The sequence below is a fragment of the Alternaria ethzedia genome, assembly GCF_023757985.1.
Source record: "Alternaria ethzedia strain BMP 0044 chromosome Unknown scaffold_10, whole genome shotgun sequence".
Lineage (NCBI taxonomy): Eukaryota > Fungi > Ascomycota > Dothideomycetes > Pleosporales > Pleosporaceae > Alternaria > Alternaria ethzedia.
Window position 1 is genome coordinate 319,938 of NW_026056203.1, and position 15,260 is coordinate 335,197.

General features: G+C 54.3%; 7 protein-coding genes across 7 annotated transcripts; 4 read left to right on the forward strand and 3 right to left on the reverse strand.

Annotated features, from left to right (window-relative positions):
• Positions 1 to 484: 484 nt before the first annotated feature.
• J4E87_005015 (uncharacterized protein) lies at positions 485 to 2,938 on the reverse strand (the record flags this gene model as incomplete). Its single annotated transcript, XM_049376632.1, has 2 exons — positions 485 to 2,206; positions 2,258 to 2,938. The coding sequence occupies 2 exons, from the start codon at positions 2,936 to 2,938 to the stop codon at positions 485 to 487; spliced, it is 2,403 nt and encodes an 800-aa protein (XP_049233488.1).
• Positions 2,939 to 3,817: 879 nt separating this feature from the next.
• Positions 3,818 to 6,517, reverse strand: J4E87_005016 (uncharacterized protein; the record flags this gene model as incomplete). The annotated part of the gene is made up of 1 exon (XM_049376633.1): positions 3,818 to 6,517. One exon carries the CDS (start codon positions 6,515 to 6,517, stop codon positions 3,818 to 3,820), a length of 2,700 nt encoding a protein of 899 aa, XP_049233489.1.
• A 688-nt stretch (positions 6,518 to 7,205) lies between these two features.
• Positions 7,206 to 8,526, forward strand: J4E87_005017 (uncharacterized protein; the record flags this gene model as incomplete). The annotated part of the gene is made up of 2 exons (XM_049376634.1): positions 7,206 to 7,995; positions 8,045 to 8,526. 2 exons carry the CDS (start codon positions 7,206 to 7,208, stop codon positions 8,524 to 8,526), a joined length of 1,272 nt encoding a protein of 423 aa, XP_049233490.1.
• Positions 8,527 to 9,030: 504 nt separating this feature from the next.
• Positions 9,031 to 10,716, forward strand: J4E87_005018 (uncharacterized protein; the record flags this gene model as incomplete). Its single annotated transcript, XM_049376635.1, has 4 exons — positions 9,031 to 9,211; positions 9,266 to 9,369; positions 9,419 to 9,490; positions 9,538 to 10,716. 4 exons carry the CDS (start codon positions 9,031 to 9,033, stop codon positions 10,714 to 10,716), a joined length of 1,536 nt encoding a protein of 511 aa, XP_049233491.1.
• A 319-nt stretch (positions 10,717 to 11,035) lies between these two features.
• Positions 11,036 to 11,548, reverse strand: J4E87_005019 (uncharacterized protein; the record flags this gene model as incomplete). Its single annotated transcript, XM_049376636.1, has 3 exons — positions 11,036 to 11,198; positions 11,286 to 11,452; positions 11,519 to 11,548. 3 exons carry the CDS (start codon positions 11,546 to 11,548, stop codon positions 11,036 to 11,038), a joined length of 360 nt encoding a protein of 119 aa, XP_049233492.1.
• A 475-nt stretch (positions 11,549 to 12,023) lies between these two features.
• J4E87_005020 (uncharacterized protein) lies at positions 12,024 to 13,144 on the forward strand (the record flags this gene model as incomplete). The annotated part of the gene is made up of 4 exons (XM_049376637.1): positions 12,024 to 12,122; positions 12,174 to 12,360; positions 12,413 to 12,917; positions 12,964 to 13,144. The coding sequence occupies 4 exons, from the start codon at positions 12,024 to 12,026 to the stop codon at positions 13,142 to 13,144; spliced, it is 972 nt and encodes a 323-aa protein (XP_049233493.1).
• A 502-nt stretch (positions 13,145 to 13,646) lies between these two features.
• TUB1_2 (beta-tubulin) lies at positions 13,647 to 15,202 on the forward strand (the record flags this gene model as incomplete). Its single annotated transcript, XM_049376638.1, has 4 exons — positions 13,647 to 13,658; positions 13,764 to 13,787; positions 13,839 to 13,961; positions 14,018 to 15,202. The coding sequence occupies 4 exons, from the start codon at positions 13,647 to 13,649 to the stop codon at positions 15,200 to 15,202; spliced, it is 1,344 nt and encodes a 447-aa protein (XP_049233494.1).
• Positions 15,203 to 15,260: the final 58 nt, after the last annotated feature.

The following is a 15,260-nucleotide window of genomic DNA, read 5'->3' on the forward strand; positions in this document are numbered from 1 at the left end:
ACTCCACCCCGTCGTTCCACCGTCTTCTGACGGCTTTCTAGACACGGGCGCTGGCATGACTTTGACACTCGGTCAGGCCCAACGTGCTGGGTTGGTAGATCGGTAGATTGGTTCTCGCAGCCCTACGTACATGGATGATGGGCATGTTAGATTCTAGAGCTAAGAAGTACTTGCAAACGCGTGAACAAAAAACGTGTCCACATACACCGGAGTCCTGTGACCCCGCCGCTGCCTCCCGGGTATCAATACACATAAGAGAAATTATCTATAGTTCCAAAGTCGTGACCTCCTGCAAAAAGACACTGCAAATCTGCCAAAGCAAAGGGAATGGTGAAATCGAAAAGAAAGTCGGGTATGTCCCAAATTACACATGATAGGGAGTAAGCTCGTAAAAGGTGGAAACGAGTGACGCTAAACCGCTACAGTCGAGTTAGACATTACCGTAAGTCTGAGAAAGGAAAGTTCGAGGGCTAACTGCGGAGCATTAGAAGGATTGGTCATCGGCACCATCCTCGCCCTCGCCATTAAGTATTTTGCGGGCTTCGTCAAGTCTTCGTCGCCATGCCTTGCGTTCGTAGGCATCGCCGTAAGTGTGCTGTAGGTTGGAGCACACGTTCTGGATACTCGCAGCAAGGCCGTAGATGAGCTGCGTCTCTTCCTCGCTGAGTGCCACGCGTGGCTCGTCTCGGGAGCCTTCTGTGAGGATGGAGTATATCCTCGAGGTTTGGAGTCCGCTGGCGAGCTCTCCAGGCGAAGACGAGCCACGTGATAGTGACCTCTGCGATGGAGACGAGCCATTGGCGCGTCGCATGTTGATTGCTGAATCAGACCGCAGAGAGAGGAGGCCGTTCTGTGTCCCTGGGCGCGAGACAGATCGGTTCTGGTTGGACAGTATCTGCTGAGAGAACTGATCCATCTGCTCATTCTCCTCCTCTTCATCGTCGTTTTGTTCTTCAGCTGCAGTAGCAAACGTGGCTACGGTGGAGACCGAGTCAACGCTGGGATTGCGCTGATGGAATGACGCTCTCTTCTCGCCAATGCCGAGTTCATCCGTTGTCTGGACAGCTGTCACGGGCCGCGTAGTTGCGGCAGAGGAGCCCGAACTAGTACTCGATCGGCGATCTTCCACGCTGTAGGTGCCCATTGCACTGTGCAAGAAGAAGGTCTCGTAGTCGAACGCATCTACACGGTCCTCGTGTCGCTCAGTGGCTGGCATCTCGTAGACGGCGTCCTCGTATACACTCTCCGGGTCGGGAACGTCATCTCCGTTGACCGAGACGAAGTCTGACTCCTCTGTCTCGTCCGCAACTTCGTCTTCGTACGCTTCTGGATCGTTTGATTCAGCCTCGGCCTGGTCGTATGGTTGGACAGAATACGCGTGTCCGTTGGTCCCATTTAGTTTGCTGAAGTGCGTCACTAGCTTCTCGCCGTGCTTCTGGGAGTTGGTGGTAGTGGCGGTCAAGGGTCGCTCCTGTTCTTCGTACGGGTCTGTCGTAATGCCCAAGCCAGCGTTTGTCGGTGTGCTTCTTGGATGCCATGTGTCAGAAGACGTAAAGGGGCTCGGTGCGCGTAGACTCTGTATACTTCTCCGTCGGAGGTGGTCTTCTTGCGCCTTGAGCTTCAGACTAGAGATTCTACCCTTGAGATCGTTCATCTGGTCGCGAAGACCACTGGCTGCAGATGTGGAGCGATGCACCCTCTGTCCGTCCTCGTCCTCTGGCAGAGTCTCCAGTGCAGTTGGGGATCGTGAGCTCCTCGAGGCGGATCTTGCAGCATACTCGCGTTCGCTGCTGTTCCAGGTTGAGCGCGGGTTGCGGAGGTGTTCCACACTTCGGGACTCTTTGATGGGAAATCGCCCCTGGCCGTAGCTTTCAGGCGACCATGGACCGCTGGTATGACCGAATGCACTCGATGCGCGCTTGTTGGATGTAGTCCGGGTCAGGTACGAGTAGGAAGGCGTGAAAGGGAGTGGCACCGATGTCTCGCTCAAACCGCGTGCATGGCTGGGGCTACCGTTCGGGGTGAGGAGTGACTGGCGATAAGAGTTGATGCGCGGAGGAATTGGGCCCATGCCGCCATACAGTCGTCGATCTCGGTCGCGACTGGCCGCTATATGCGAGGTCAAGTCGGAAGATGTGTTTCTTGAGTGGAACGTGGGTGAGACGACCAGTGACTCTCGCGCACCACGAAGGTTTCCTTCCATGACCTGTTCCCGTTAGCAATCGTCCGATGTGTGGCAGCATCAAGAAGCGCATACGTTCAGCCGCTTCTTCGCATTGGCCAAGATAATCTCTGCCCTCCTACTCAGCGCAGCCGACGAGTACGGGTCGTCTTCGTCGTCACTGCCGCTGGTGCGGTCCTCGTGCCACCGCTCGCTGCCCATGCCGTTGCCGGCGTCGCTGTCCCGGGTGTGGTGGTTGCGCTTTTCTTGCTCTTCGAGATCCACGCCGCTGTCCTCAAAGTTGTCGTGGCTGTCAAACCCCGGCCAGTGCTCAAAGTCCTCGCTGAACACGGAGCTGGAAGTAGGGCTGATCTTGTGCTGATCTTGCCCGTGCCACGTGCTGGGTGAATGGCGGCTCAGGGCATTCTGGATGGTGGGCGACGAAGCGAGGGCATCGTCACGGGCAGGCACACTCTTAGTAGGCGCGTCTGAGTCGGGCATGTTGCGCAGCGTGGAGCGCGAGGACTGTGCTGATAGGGACGGGGATTTCGTCTGTTGCGAGGCGCGGCGCCGGCCCTGCGGTGCGGAACTTAATCTGACTCGGCTGGAGTTTGCGTGCCTATAGAGGTCGGACGGCGAGGGCGGGCGCTCAGCAACGGGCGGAGAGGCAGCGAGCTCGAAATCGGCCTCGAACGAGGGGAGGATCATGCCCGCATCGCTGAGGGTTGGCGAGCGCTGTCCATGGGGCGCAGGACGGGAAGCCGCAGCGACAGCCATGGCTACTGCAGTTGTCCAAATGGGTCGGCTACCTTAGCTTGGCTGCAGTAATGGGCATGTTCGGGGTCCGAGGTTTGGCGACGCGAGCTTCCTGAGAGATCCAAGTCGGGCAGTGTAAGGGCAGGGAAATCAGGACTCGAGAAGTGAGAGACACCAGGCGCGTCTCTCTGATTTTCATAATTTCAGCGTGATTAGGCCTTTGGACACACGGCTGCATGGGCCAGCCGGCAACTGGAGGCGTCTTTAGGGGCATAGGCTAAGGGCCGACTGTTGGTGATCCCCGGCAAATTACCATCGCGGCCACGGGTGCGCTGCGCTGTGAGTGGCCGTCTCTCCTATCCGGCGTGGGCCCAAGTCGTCTACTGCAAGGGACGCCGGCTCTAATATACGCTATAGCGACGATCCCTGGTTCCTCACGGCGCGGGTACCTGTCGCCTCACACGATCACACTATGGCATCGCGTCGCGGGCACATGCAATTCCCCGAAAGAAACACTGTGGAACGCTTCACGGACACGATACACAGACACGCGAAAGAATTCCTCTTTCGTTCCATGGTCGCCCAGGCCAGCCATCGTCACCGCAGGCGTGCGCTGACCACGGGCTTGTCCTCTTCAAGTAAGCATAGTCTGCACTGTATGGGGACACGGCGGCCTGAGCTTGGAACGTGTGCGAGAGCATATATTTGAGCTTACTGCGCTGTGCTGGCCTCTTAGTAATTACCCAGGGGAATCATGAACCGTGTAACTATACCATCGTCTCGTACGCCAACGCAAATTCCAGAATGCTGTACACGCCGCCCAATGCTCCAATACATGCCAATCAATCGTATGCTCGCTAATTCTGTGCCATCAATATGTAACAATCTCACGTAAGTATATCAAAATCCATCATCATCGTCGTTCCATCCCAAGGCATCGTATATCGATGGCTCAGCATCATGCTTGTTTACGAATGCGAGCGCGATCGGTGCAACCTTATTCGCTGTTGCAGACGCGGGCTTGGTAGGTGTGGCAGCAATCGCAGCAGGTGCGAATTGGGCGTCATTAGGAGGCGGACTACCTGTAGGTTTGACAGGAGTTTCGAACACGTGTGATTGAGCAGGACCCCTGCCGTCAGAAGAAGACGCCGCCGCCTTCATTGGGGTTGCAAAGATCTTCCTCCTAACCGAGTCTGTAGAGAATGGTAGGCTGTTTGGCGCCTTGGACGGTGTCTCGGCAATACCGGACTGCGCTAGACTTCGAGCCGTCGAGTGGCGGTGGCCCGTTGCCGGCACCATTGTAGCTGGTGGGCGGACTCCAGAGGACGGCACGCAGAACTCGCTGGAGGGGGGCGCTGCCGCTCCGGGAGGTCTAACGAACGGATCGTAGTGGTGGTGGGTTGGCGTCTGCTCAACCAAATTCTTCGTCCTCCGCCCAGCCCGGGGTGTCGCTGACACCTGAACGTCTCTGATGGTCTTCCTCACAGTGACTGTTGGCTTTCTCGACTGTTTGGGCAAACCGAGACCACGTTGCTCGATGTCGGCAATGTAGCCACCAGCAGCTAGTCCACGGTTGGGCTTCTTCAAAGCTAAAATAGCCTCTTGAAGATCTTCCTCCACACGTTGCTTGTGCTTTATCTTAGCTGATGCAGCAGCCGAAGGCTCCGCGAGATCAATTTGACGACCCTGCAGATGTCGGATCTGGGACATCGATTGCCGAGCGCTCTTAGATGGACTGCGTCGGAAAGGTATGGCTGAGAGAGGTACCTCGCTGCCTTCTCGTTTGATGCCATCTAACAGCGCGGAATCAGTGGCAGATCGGCTCAGGGACGGTGTTATTCGCTCAGTCGTCCGTCCCGTGTTGTCGGTAGCGACCCGGGCCAGCGATCGCCGTGACTTCTTCGCCTCGGGTTCCTTCGAACTGCCGGATTTGCGTGAAGTGAGTGGTGGCCTGACAGCTTTGCGTTTTGTTGGTAAGCTATGTGTGGGCCCACCCAGCTTCTTATTCACCATGAGCGCCTGCTCTGGTAATCGGTTGATGTAGAAGGGAATGATGACTTCAACGCAGAAGCTGTGCAGGCGATCGTTCGAACTGTTTCGTCCAGATCCATCGGGTCCGTCATGTTGTCGTGACGGCTTTTCATCAAAGTCTAGTATACCTAGTTCTTCCGTAGCGTGCCAGATGCAAAGCTTGTCCAGCAGCAAATCGAGTTGTAGATTGATGTCGTCAAGTTTGTTCTTGCGCTTCTTCGGGATCGGCTGCTCGGTCTGGGCATGACTTCCGTCTGCGGTAGCTTGTTGCTCTGGTGGTTTCTGTGTGGAGAGCGTCTCTAGTGCAACGATTTCGAGCATGAGAATCAGTTGCGCAAGCGTCTCGCGAACCCGCAAATCTCCAATGCGCCTCTTGATACGCTGGTCTAGAGTCTCTGGAGCCGTACTGTCGCCACTTGGCAATTCCGACTGCCACCACTTCCTGACGAAAGCCTCCTCCTGTGGGTATACACCCTCCCGACTGAGTTTCATCTTTTTCTTCGACTTCTTCGGCTTGCTGACACTCGGGCCGTGCTCATCGTCCGAGTAGCTTCCGGGTGGCATCTCTTTAATCAAGGATGGTAGTTTTTCGTGGTACTTCTTCTCACTGGCCTTTGGACTCAGCAGCATAGTTCTTAAGAATGTGACAAGTTCATGCGTAGGCGGGGCGCCTTCTTCGGCTGAAGTAAATGTGTTCCGGATCCGAGTGATTGGGCCCTTCGCTAGGTACGCCAGTGAGGTTTTGGACATGTAAATTGCATCCAAGTATTGTTGGACGAGCAAGGCAAGTTGCTCTTGTGGCGATGGCGCGTCCGGCATAGGTTCTAGAGGAAATTCCGTAGAAGTCGTGTCCAGGTATTCGCTCCTCGGGGCTTCTAAAGCCAGGTCCGGTTGGTGTTCATGCTCTTTCTTTATCTCTGGTTGTAACTTGGGTCGCATCATCGTCATTCGCGCTCGTCTCGGTGGCAGGTCCACAGTGTGTGTCTCCACAGCGGCCTGTTGCCACCATTCTCCTTGTACGGCCGCATTCGTCTCTGGTGCTGGGCGTGTTTGCAGCTTCTGAAGATTTCTAGGGTCCCACAAGTCTGTGACATCTTTCTCTTTGAGCCAGCCCGCAAGCTTGCAGATACTATAGACGCGTGGCTTCACTCGCTCTATGGCGTATAGTAGATTCTTTGCCTCGAAGCGTGCGACGAGTATCTTTGGGCCTGCATGGTCTTGGCTATCACATTCTCCATCCTCCAGTATATCGATGTGCGCCGCGAATAGGCTGTTTGGGGCGAAGTTGTCGTCGGCGGAAATGTCGAGAAAGGTCAGAGGCAGCTGGGAACGCCCAATTACTCGTACGGGTCTGAAGGTGGTGGGCTTATTTTTGTACGGTGAGCCAGAGTGCTCTCTGATCGTGAACGGCTTGGTGAAGGCTCCGAGACCGCAGAGAGAGTCTCTCGTCTGCTTTGAGGGCAATGGGGCCTTGGATTCGTCGCGTTTGGCGGCTAGTCGTAACAACTGCGTGGGCGTCTCAGAGGCTGAATGTAGCATTGTCTTCGTTTGCAATGCGTAGGTGGACATCGGAACTACGCATGGCTTTCGGTGTCGTTTGTTGTGAGTGCTGGCGGTGCCTTCCTTAGCAGACGCGTTTCGGCAGTCGCGAATCACGAAGGGTCGTGCGCTCTCTCTTTCCGCGCCAAAACGTCATTCCCGCACCATCATCTCGATCGATCAGCCCGCGACTAGTTTTAGGACGATCCGGTTGTCATTTCATCACCAAGTGTTGTTTTAACTTTCCGATGTTCTGCTGCTGGGCTTGAGGACTAATTACCTGCATCGAAAAAGATGGGAACCTGATGGCACGCGTTCACAGCCGCGTGCAATGCTTACACGTGTACATGCCTATCAGCATTAATCAATGTATTGCGACATGCAGCCTACATTATCCCCGGGGAACCAGGTACCCCTCTTTATCCTCATGGATTACCTGGACTTTACCATGTCTCCATGCGGCTGGTAACCAATAGATACGTAGCTCACGCGGAGGTCATAGTTTCCCTCGGGCCCTCAACAGACGGACGCGGGAAGGAACCATGGGACCTATAAACGTTATTTCAATGAAGCTCTTCGACTTCTTTCATCTCTAGGCATAAGACTTCACGTTTGACTGACATATTCGTGAGAACAACAGCCCGCTACAATTTCTCAACATAGCCACAGAAACCCTGCAGCCTCCGAGACGTCCCGAGGTCGTTGTTGTACCGTCCAGATGAGATTCATAGCACTGGCGTTGGGATTTGCTCCCATCTCATTGGCATCAGACTATTTCGAGGTATCATCAGGAGACTATCATCCCTTCGCTCCCGGATATACCACTGGTGCCTATCCCCAAGACTTCACACTCGTTGGACCTCCTCTACAACCTATCCACGACTCCCAAAAGCCCTCCACCGGTCTGGCCGTCGATTCCGCGCACAACCTCTACCTAACATATCCTCGCAACTCGGGCCAGACACCGAGCAACGTGGTGGTTTGCACATCATACAACGACGAAAAGCCATGGCCAAACGCAGCTATCCAGAATTGCACTGCGGGTCAGGATCCGGCGACCTGCTTCATCAACGTTCAGAACATTGTTCTCGACGACCGAGGAAGGCTGTGGGTGGTTGACAGCGGGATTCCAGCCAACGCCAGCCCAGACACCAATGCGCTATTTGGAGGCGCAAAGCTCATGAGCTTCAACGAGACGACGGCAGAGCATCTTCAGACCTATGTGATACCCCAGGATCTATTGTCGCATCGGATGAACATGAACGACATGCGTGTCAATACGACTTTGGGTGGACGAGAAGGATATGCTTTCATCACTGATGCTAGCAAGAATAGCTCGTTACTAGCGGTGGATCTCGAGAACGGCAATGCGGTACGCAGACTGTTCAATACCAGTGTTGTTCGAGCAGACGAGAAGTACGTCGGGTCATATGGCGGCGAGCTCATCTACACCTGGAATGGCACGCAAAAAGGTCATCTCACGACTGCCGCAGATGGCATCGCCTTGGGTATGTGAAATTGAGCTGATGTTTGCTCATGTTACTGACGGAATCATAGCATCCGGCAACTTCTACTGGGGCGTTCTAGCCTCCCGTCGCTTTTATTACATCTCTCAGGAGATTCTAATCGACCAAAGTTTGACAGACACCGAAGTCCTTGCCGCCGTACAGAATCCAGGCCAATGCGGTTCCGAGCAAGCTGGCTTTACCGCTGACGATCGCGGCCGAGTATACATCGCAGCGAGTGAACAGAACGCGATATACTACGTCGATACGCTGGAGTCTGAGACCAACATGACAGTCAACGGCAATGCGCCTGGAGGATCTGGTCTCGTTCCACCGAATGACTATGTAGTAAAGACGTTGGTGAGGAACGCGATGATTCAACACGCTGATTCTATGGCTATTTTGGATGGATGGCTGTACTTCAACACCAATCAGTTGACACTAGGCCCTGGGTTCCAGTACAACAACACAGATAAGAGGAGAGGCCCTTTCCGTAGCTTCAGACTGTGGATCGGGAGGGGGCCAGCGGTGTAGCATATGAACCTGTATATGGATGGTCATTTCGAGGTCATTACAGTTGTGACCGTAGCCATATGCCGAAGCACTTGGGTATTACATAGAAGTTAGATTGGGTAGAAGTATTTCTGCATGAGTACACATCGTGAAGTGCAAATAATACTGGGCATTGGAGCAATCTTTTCGTCATAGGGTGGGTGTAGTGCCTCGTCAAAGGGGCATGAGACTAGAGATAACACTTCATAACGACGAGGTTCTGATCTCATGCACCTGTAAAACACCAGTCATTCCGAACAGTGAGACTATGTGCCGTTGTACCCACGAGATTTGTGCACACGGACCCCTGTTTCCTTAACCCGCGAAACGCTATACCCAAAGCTGTCTAGCCGCTTACCCCAGCTTCCACTTGTGTCATCGGCTGCGGTAACTGTCGGCTTTGGTCGTTCACAATACCAAACCTCGGCGGCAGTACATGAAGATGTTTCTTTCACAGAAAGAATCTGCACACAAATCACGCCCACCATGAAATCATTCGCCAGCAGAGAAGCATCCCGCGTGTTTTCGCGCCCAAACCTCGCCCACCGCGCGTCAATTACCACACCCAGAAATGCAAACATCCGCATACACGAACAGAGAAGAGGGTTCCGGGGGACAAAACGGCTATTGATCGTCAAGCCTTACCTTTTGGCGGATATTGGAGAGGGTAAGTAGGCGAGTCAGAGATGCTGGTGGCTGCGGCTAATCATGCTGTGCCCAGGTATTACCGAATGCCAGGTTATCCAATGGTTCGTGAAGCCCGGCGCGCGCGTCGAGCAATTCGACCCTATCTGCGAAGTACAGTCGGATAAAGCATCTGTCGAGGTACATGCCGCCTAAGATACAAGCAGGGCGAGGACTAATCTCCGGCCAGATCACCTCGCGATTCGATGGCATCATCAAGAAGTTGTACTACGAGGCGGATGATATGGCGAAGGTTGGAAAGGTAAGCTTGAAATTCGGAACGTACTACTGAATATGAGCTGATTTCAGAAGCCTCTAGTAGACATCGACATTCAAAGCGACATCTCTCCTGCCGACGAAGCCCTGCTCAACGGAGGATCAGGCAAACAAGACGACGAGGTTCTACTCACCGGAGGCGGCGGCACCCAAGAACAAAAAGCACAAAGTTCCACAGAGTCAAAAGAACAGGAGATCGAACTTGGGAGGAATGACACAAAGGCTGCGGCTGAAGACGTGCCTGGCTCAGATCAAAGCACAAGTCTACCATCCGAACCATCCACAACACAAAGACAGCCAGGAAAGCATGCATCGCTCGCCACCCCAGCTGTACGACATATGGTCAAGGAGCACAAGCTCAAGATCGAGGATATAGAAGGCACAGGACGGGAGGGTCGCGTACTCAAAGACGATGTACAACGGCACGTCGAATCGATGAAGCAAACCACCACAACACCATCGGCAACCTCGACCCCGGCTCCTATGATCACACAACAGATGGAGGACCAAGTCAAGCAATTGACGCCAGTCCAGTCTGGCATGTTCAAGCAGATGACCAAATCTTTGTCCATCCCCCACTTCCTATACACCGACGCCGTAGACTTCAGCTCCCTCACTTCGCTCCGCAAAAAGTACAACACAGGCCGCGAAAAGCCAGAGCGGATAACGCCACTGCCAATCATCATCAAGGCCGTATCGCTCACGCTCCAGCAATTCCCGCTACTCAACTCACATCTCGACACTACCACGAACCCGAACAAGCCACAAATTATACTAAAGGGAAGCCACAACATCGGCGTAGCAGTAGATTCGCCCGCGGGACTCCTCGTCCCCGTCATTAAGAACGTCCAAAACCACAGCATCGCCTCGCTAGCTCAAGAGATCCAACGCCTCAGCTCGCTGGCACGCGCTGGCAAGCTCTCGTCTGCCGATCTCACTGGTGCAACCTTCACAGTCAGCAACATTGGTAGCATAGGCGGCGGTGCTGTGGCACCTGTTATCGTTGGACCTCAAGTTGGTATTTTGGGTATTGGGAAAGCGAGGGTAGTCCCGGCATTTGGGGAGAACGATGAGCTGATCAAGAGGGAGGAGTGTGTGTTCAGCTGGAGTGCTGACCATAGGGTAGTGGATGGCGCGTATGTAGCGAGGGCGGCAGAGGAGGTGAGGAAGTGCTTGGAGGGTGTTGAGGCGATGCTTGTTAGGATGCGGTAGGGTGAGAGATAAAGGCATGGTAAAAGCGAAATAAACACTTTACTTCATACTCGCGCGACTATCAATGATCATCTCGTGGAGTATCTGGTCGCCAACGGTTCTGGTGGTCTGTGTGTTATCAATATCGTATTGAATTTGTGGCTGTATTACTACCAACTTCCTGCTATCATACGTAGAGCAGAAGCTAGTGTTTGCCATTGTGTCTGCAGAACTCAGTGGCAAGAGCAAATATTTTGGTAGACTCTTTCTTGTCTTCCTAACCCCTCATTCCGATTTTCTGAATCAATCTCATGACCATGACGGAATACCGACAGCACGCTCAAGCAGCGCCCTTCAGTACCTGCTCAAGGCTGTTCTTGCTGTTCGTATACGTCTTCTCAAGGTAATCCTCCTTCTTATCCAGATTGGTCATCTCCTTGTTCAAAGCCTCACTCTCCTCCTGGAGCCTCTTTTGCACATCTGGAATAGGCGTGCAGACGAACCTGTTCATAGCAATCAGTCTCTGTATTTCATCTCATCCCAAGTCCCCCCGCAGCCGCGAGGGGCAAATATCGAGGCATGCAACTTACATCTTGCCGACACCCTCATACACCTTTGTCTCTGCAGGCAGCGACGAGACTTCGGAGGAAGTGAGTTGCAGCATACGCCCCTCTCGCGTCCGGGCGGCTTTTTGCTGTTTGACAATGACGAGTTGTTGTTCGGCGAAGGCCTTCTTTTGGCTGATTTCTTGTAGGACCTGGGTGTTTCCCGCGTTAGATCCCCGCTCTTTTCTTTATCCATCACATCGCATTGATTGACGCACCTTCTGCAAGGCCTCGTTTGACATGGACATGGTGGGCGGAGATTTGGTAATGTTGACGATTGGCTCGTAGGTCTCGTGAGAGCGCTGGCCTGGCTGCTGCTTCTCAAGCTTTCTCGGTTCGGCAGTTGCGAGAGACCCTGGGCGGATGTGATTGGCTGTTTGGATTCACACCGAAAACTGCACCTTGAGCTTGCAGCCTCGTCAGCTCGGGAGCCAAGCTTTCCGACGTGTGTGAGAGGTATACGTCGGCGGCAGGAATGTGTACTGGGGGCGATTCCTTTTGCGCAGTAATCCTTACTGTTTGCCCACGTGTGGCGTGGTAGTCTGGCAGCCTATCGCTGGAGCATGGGCCTCTCGTGTCGCGGATTGTCGCTCTCCAGTCTTTCCTTCCGCAAAAGCCGGTGCTAGATACAAGCTTGATAGCGAAGTCAAACACCTGCAGTTTCTCTTTCCTCAACCTCTCACTTCTTTCTTTTTCTCTTTTCGGGATTTCTGTAGAGTGAAGATGGCCGCGTTCTTTTCCCGTCTACCGTCGATACCGTACCCGCCTGAACAGGACGGGTTCTTCTCCCCGGTCACCTCTACGCTCGATTGGTGTGAAGAGGTTAGTTGAGAGGGTCATTGCGTTGGAGAAGCGCGTGCTAACCGTTTGAAGAATTATGTAGTCACGCAGTACTCTGCGGAGATTATCAACACGCTCACGAATCTGCTGTTCATGTACCTCGCTGCAAAAGGCATACGCAATTGCTTGAAGAATGGACATGACACCGTCTTTCTCGTGGCGTTTATTGGCTATCTACTCGTTGGAACTGGGAGCTTTCTCTTTCACGCGACATTGAAATGTATGTCTGCTGTTGAATCAATCGTTCGAAGGCAGTATCTGATTCGTGTTAGATCCTATGCAGTTGGTAGACGAGCTTTCGATGATCTACACGACTTGCTTGATGAACTTTGCGACGTTCTCTTATGGCAAGTCAAGGCTGTACTCTACTGTCCTCGCAATTGGACTAGTGTCTCTTGCCGCCTTCATTACGCTCTACTACCACTTCCTCCAGGACCCCACCTTCCATCAGAACGCCTATGCGATTCTCACAGCGATTGTCCTGTTCCGCGCCATGTATGTGATGGAGGTGAACATCCGTCCGCGCTTCAAGTCCAAAGAGAGGGAAGCAGCGAACCCGCGGCCGCACGGAGGTGTGAAGGCGGTTCAAGAGAGAGAAGACGTGCGCGACCAAGAAATTCTCAGTAAGATGTGGCAGATGATTGCATTCGGTCTGAGTATCTTCCTGGGAGGCTTTGCTGTCTGGCACCTCGACAACGTGCATTGCTCGCAGTTGATCCAATGGAGGAGAGAGATTGGCATGCCTTGGGGTTTCGTGCTCGAGGGTCACGGCTGGTGGTGAGTATTGCATTTATCTTAGAAAGACGAAAGCTCACAATACTAGGCATCTTATGACGGGAACTGGAGCTTACTACTACATTGTATGGGGCGTATGGCTCCGACACTGCCTCAACTACAGACAGGACGAGTATGAGCTCTACTGGCCCAACTTCTGGACGATGCCGCAGGTTGTCAAGCGACAGGCTGGTGGCCATGCAAATGGCTCAACGAAGAAGGAGCTATAGGCGGTGACGACGTGGAGTCTTGGGCAGGATTAGGTTCGCGTGTCAGGGAGGATTTATGCATGTGCTTTGCAAGATCAGCGTTGTGCGGTTTCCGCGCTGCGAACGACGATACGGTTAGGCGGATTTGATAGGGGATGGGATGGGAACAACAAGTCTGCAACCGCCTCCAGTAGCACGTCTATCACGACATGAAACCAGCCAGTAATACAAGATACTGCAGAGCGACGAAGCCATTCGACAGCAGCGACTTGTGCCTTGCTAGTGCAGCTGTACATGTTCATGACTAGCCCCTTCAGCCGGCAGGCACCAGCTTTGGCGCGTTGTTAGTAAATAGCTCTAGCGCCGACGGCCCGTGCAGACGACCCACAGAGATCTTTAACGCACTCACCGCTTCTGCTCCTCCTGCTCTCCACACCAGCACCACCACCAGCGACCAGCCATAACCCAGCTCCTCGCATCTTCACCTCTCCAACTTCCATATTCCTCGCCCCCAACCGCCAACATGCGTGAGATTGTACGTATCGCCCGCACTGCCGCCTAGGCGTGGCGCGTCGCTGCCCCGCGCCGAGACTCAGGGACAACACAAAGAACAACAGCTAACGACGTTTCTCTGCAACAGGTGCACCTTCAGACCGGTCAATGCGTAAGTTCTTATATCGCTCCTCTGTGTACAGACGACAACTAACAATCCCAGGGTAACCAAATCGGTGCCGCCTTCTGGCAGACCATCTCCGGCGAGCATGGCCTCGACGGCTCCGGTGTCTACAACGGCACCTCGGACCTGCAGCTCGAGCGCATGAATGTCTACTTCAACGAAGTGCGTCCCCCGATTACGCTTTTGGCAGATAAAAGACCAATACTGATCTACAGCAGGCGTCCAACAACAAGTTCGTGCCCCGTGCCGTCCTCGTTGACCTCGAGCCCGGTACCATGGACGCCGTCCGCGCCGGCCCCTTCGGTCAGCTGTTCCGCCCCGACAACTTCGTCTTCGGCCAGTCTGGTGCTGGTAACAACTGGGCAAAGGGTCACTACACCGAGGGTGCCGAGCTCGTCGACCAGGTCCTCGACGTCGTGCGCCGCGAGGCCGAGGGATGCGACTGCCTCCAGGGTTTCCAGATCACCCACTCCCTCGGAGGTGGTACTGGTGCCGGTATGGGTACGCTCCTCATCTCCAAGATCCGTGAGGAGTTCCCCGACCGCATGATGGCCACCTACTCCGTCGTGCCCTCCCCCAAGGTCTCCGACACCGTTGTCGAGCCCTACAACGCCACACTCTCCATCCACCAGCTGGTTGAGAACTCCGACGAGACCTTCTGCATTGACAATGAGGCTCTCTACGACATCTGCATGCGCACCCTCAAGCTGAACAACCCCTCATACGGCGACCTGAACCACCTCGTTTCCGCCGTCATGTCGGGTGTCACCACCTGCCTGCGTTTCCCTGGTCAGCTCAACTCTGACCTGAGGAAGTTGGCCGTCAACATGGTTCCCTTCCCCCGTCTCCACTTCTTCATGGTCGGATTCGCTCCCCTCACCAGCCGCGGCGCCCACTCCTTCCGCGCCGTCACCGTTCCCGAGCTCACCCAGCAGATGTTCGACCCCAAGAACATGATGGCTGCGTCCGACTTCCGCAACGGTCGCTACCTGACCTGCTCCGCCTACTTCCGCGGTAAGGTCTCTATGAAGGAGGTCGAGGACCAGATGCGCAACGTCCAGAACAAGAACTCCTCCTACTTCGTCGAGTGGATCCCCAACAACGTCCAGACCGCCCTCTGCTCCATTCCTCCCCGCGGCCTCAAGATGTCCTCCACCTTCGTCGGTAACTCGACCTCCATCCAGGAGCTCTTCAAGCGTGTCGGTGACCAGTTCACTGCCATGTTCAGGCGCAAGGCTTTCTTGCATTGGTACACTGGTGAGGGTATGGACGAGATGGAGTTCACTGAGGCTGAGTCCAACATGAACGACTTGGTCTCCGAGTACCAGCAATACCAGGAGGCGTCCGTCTCCGAGGGTGAGGACGAGTACGACGAGGAGGCTCCTCTCGAGGCCGAGGAGTAAGCTGGTCTTGGCTGACGTCCCGCTGGGCTTGGTTGTTGGAATATTTCACGTGTGGACA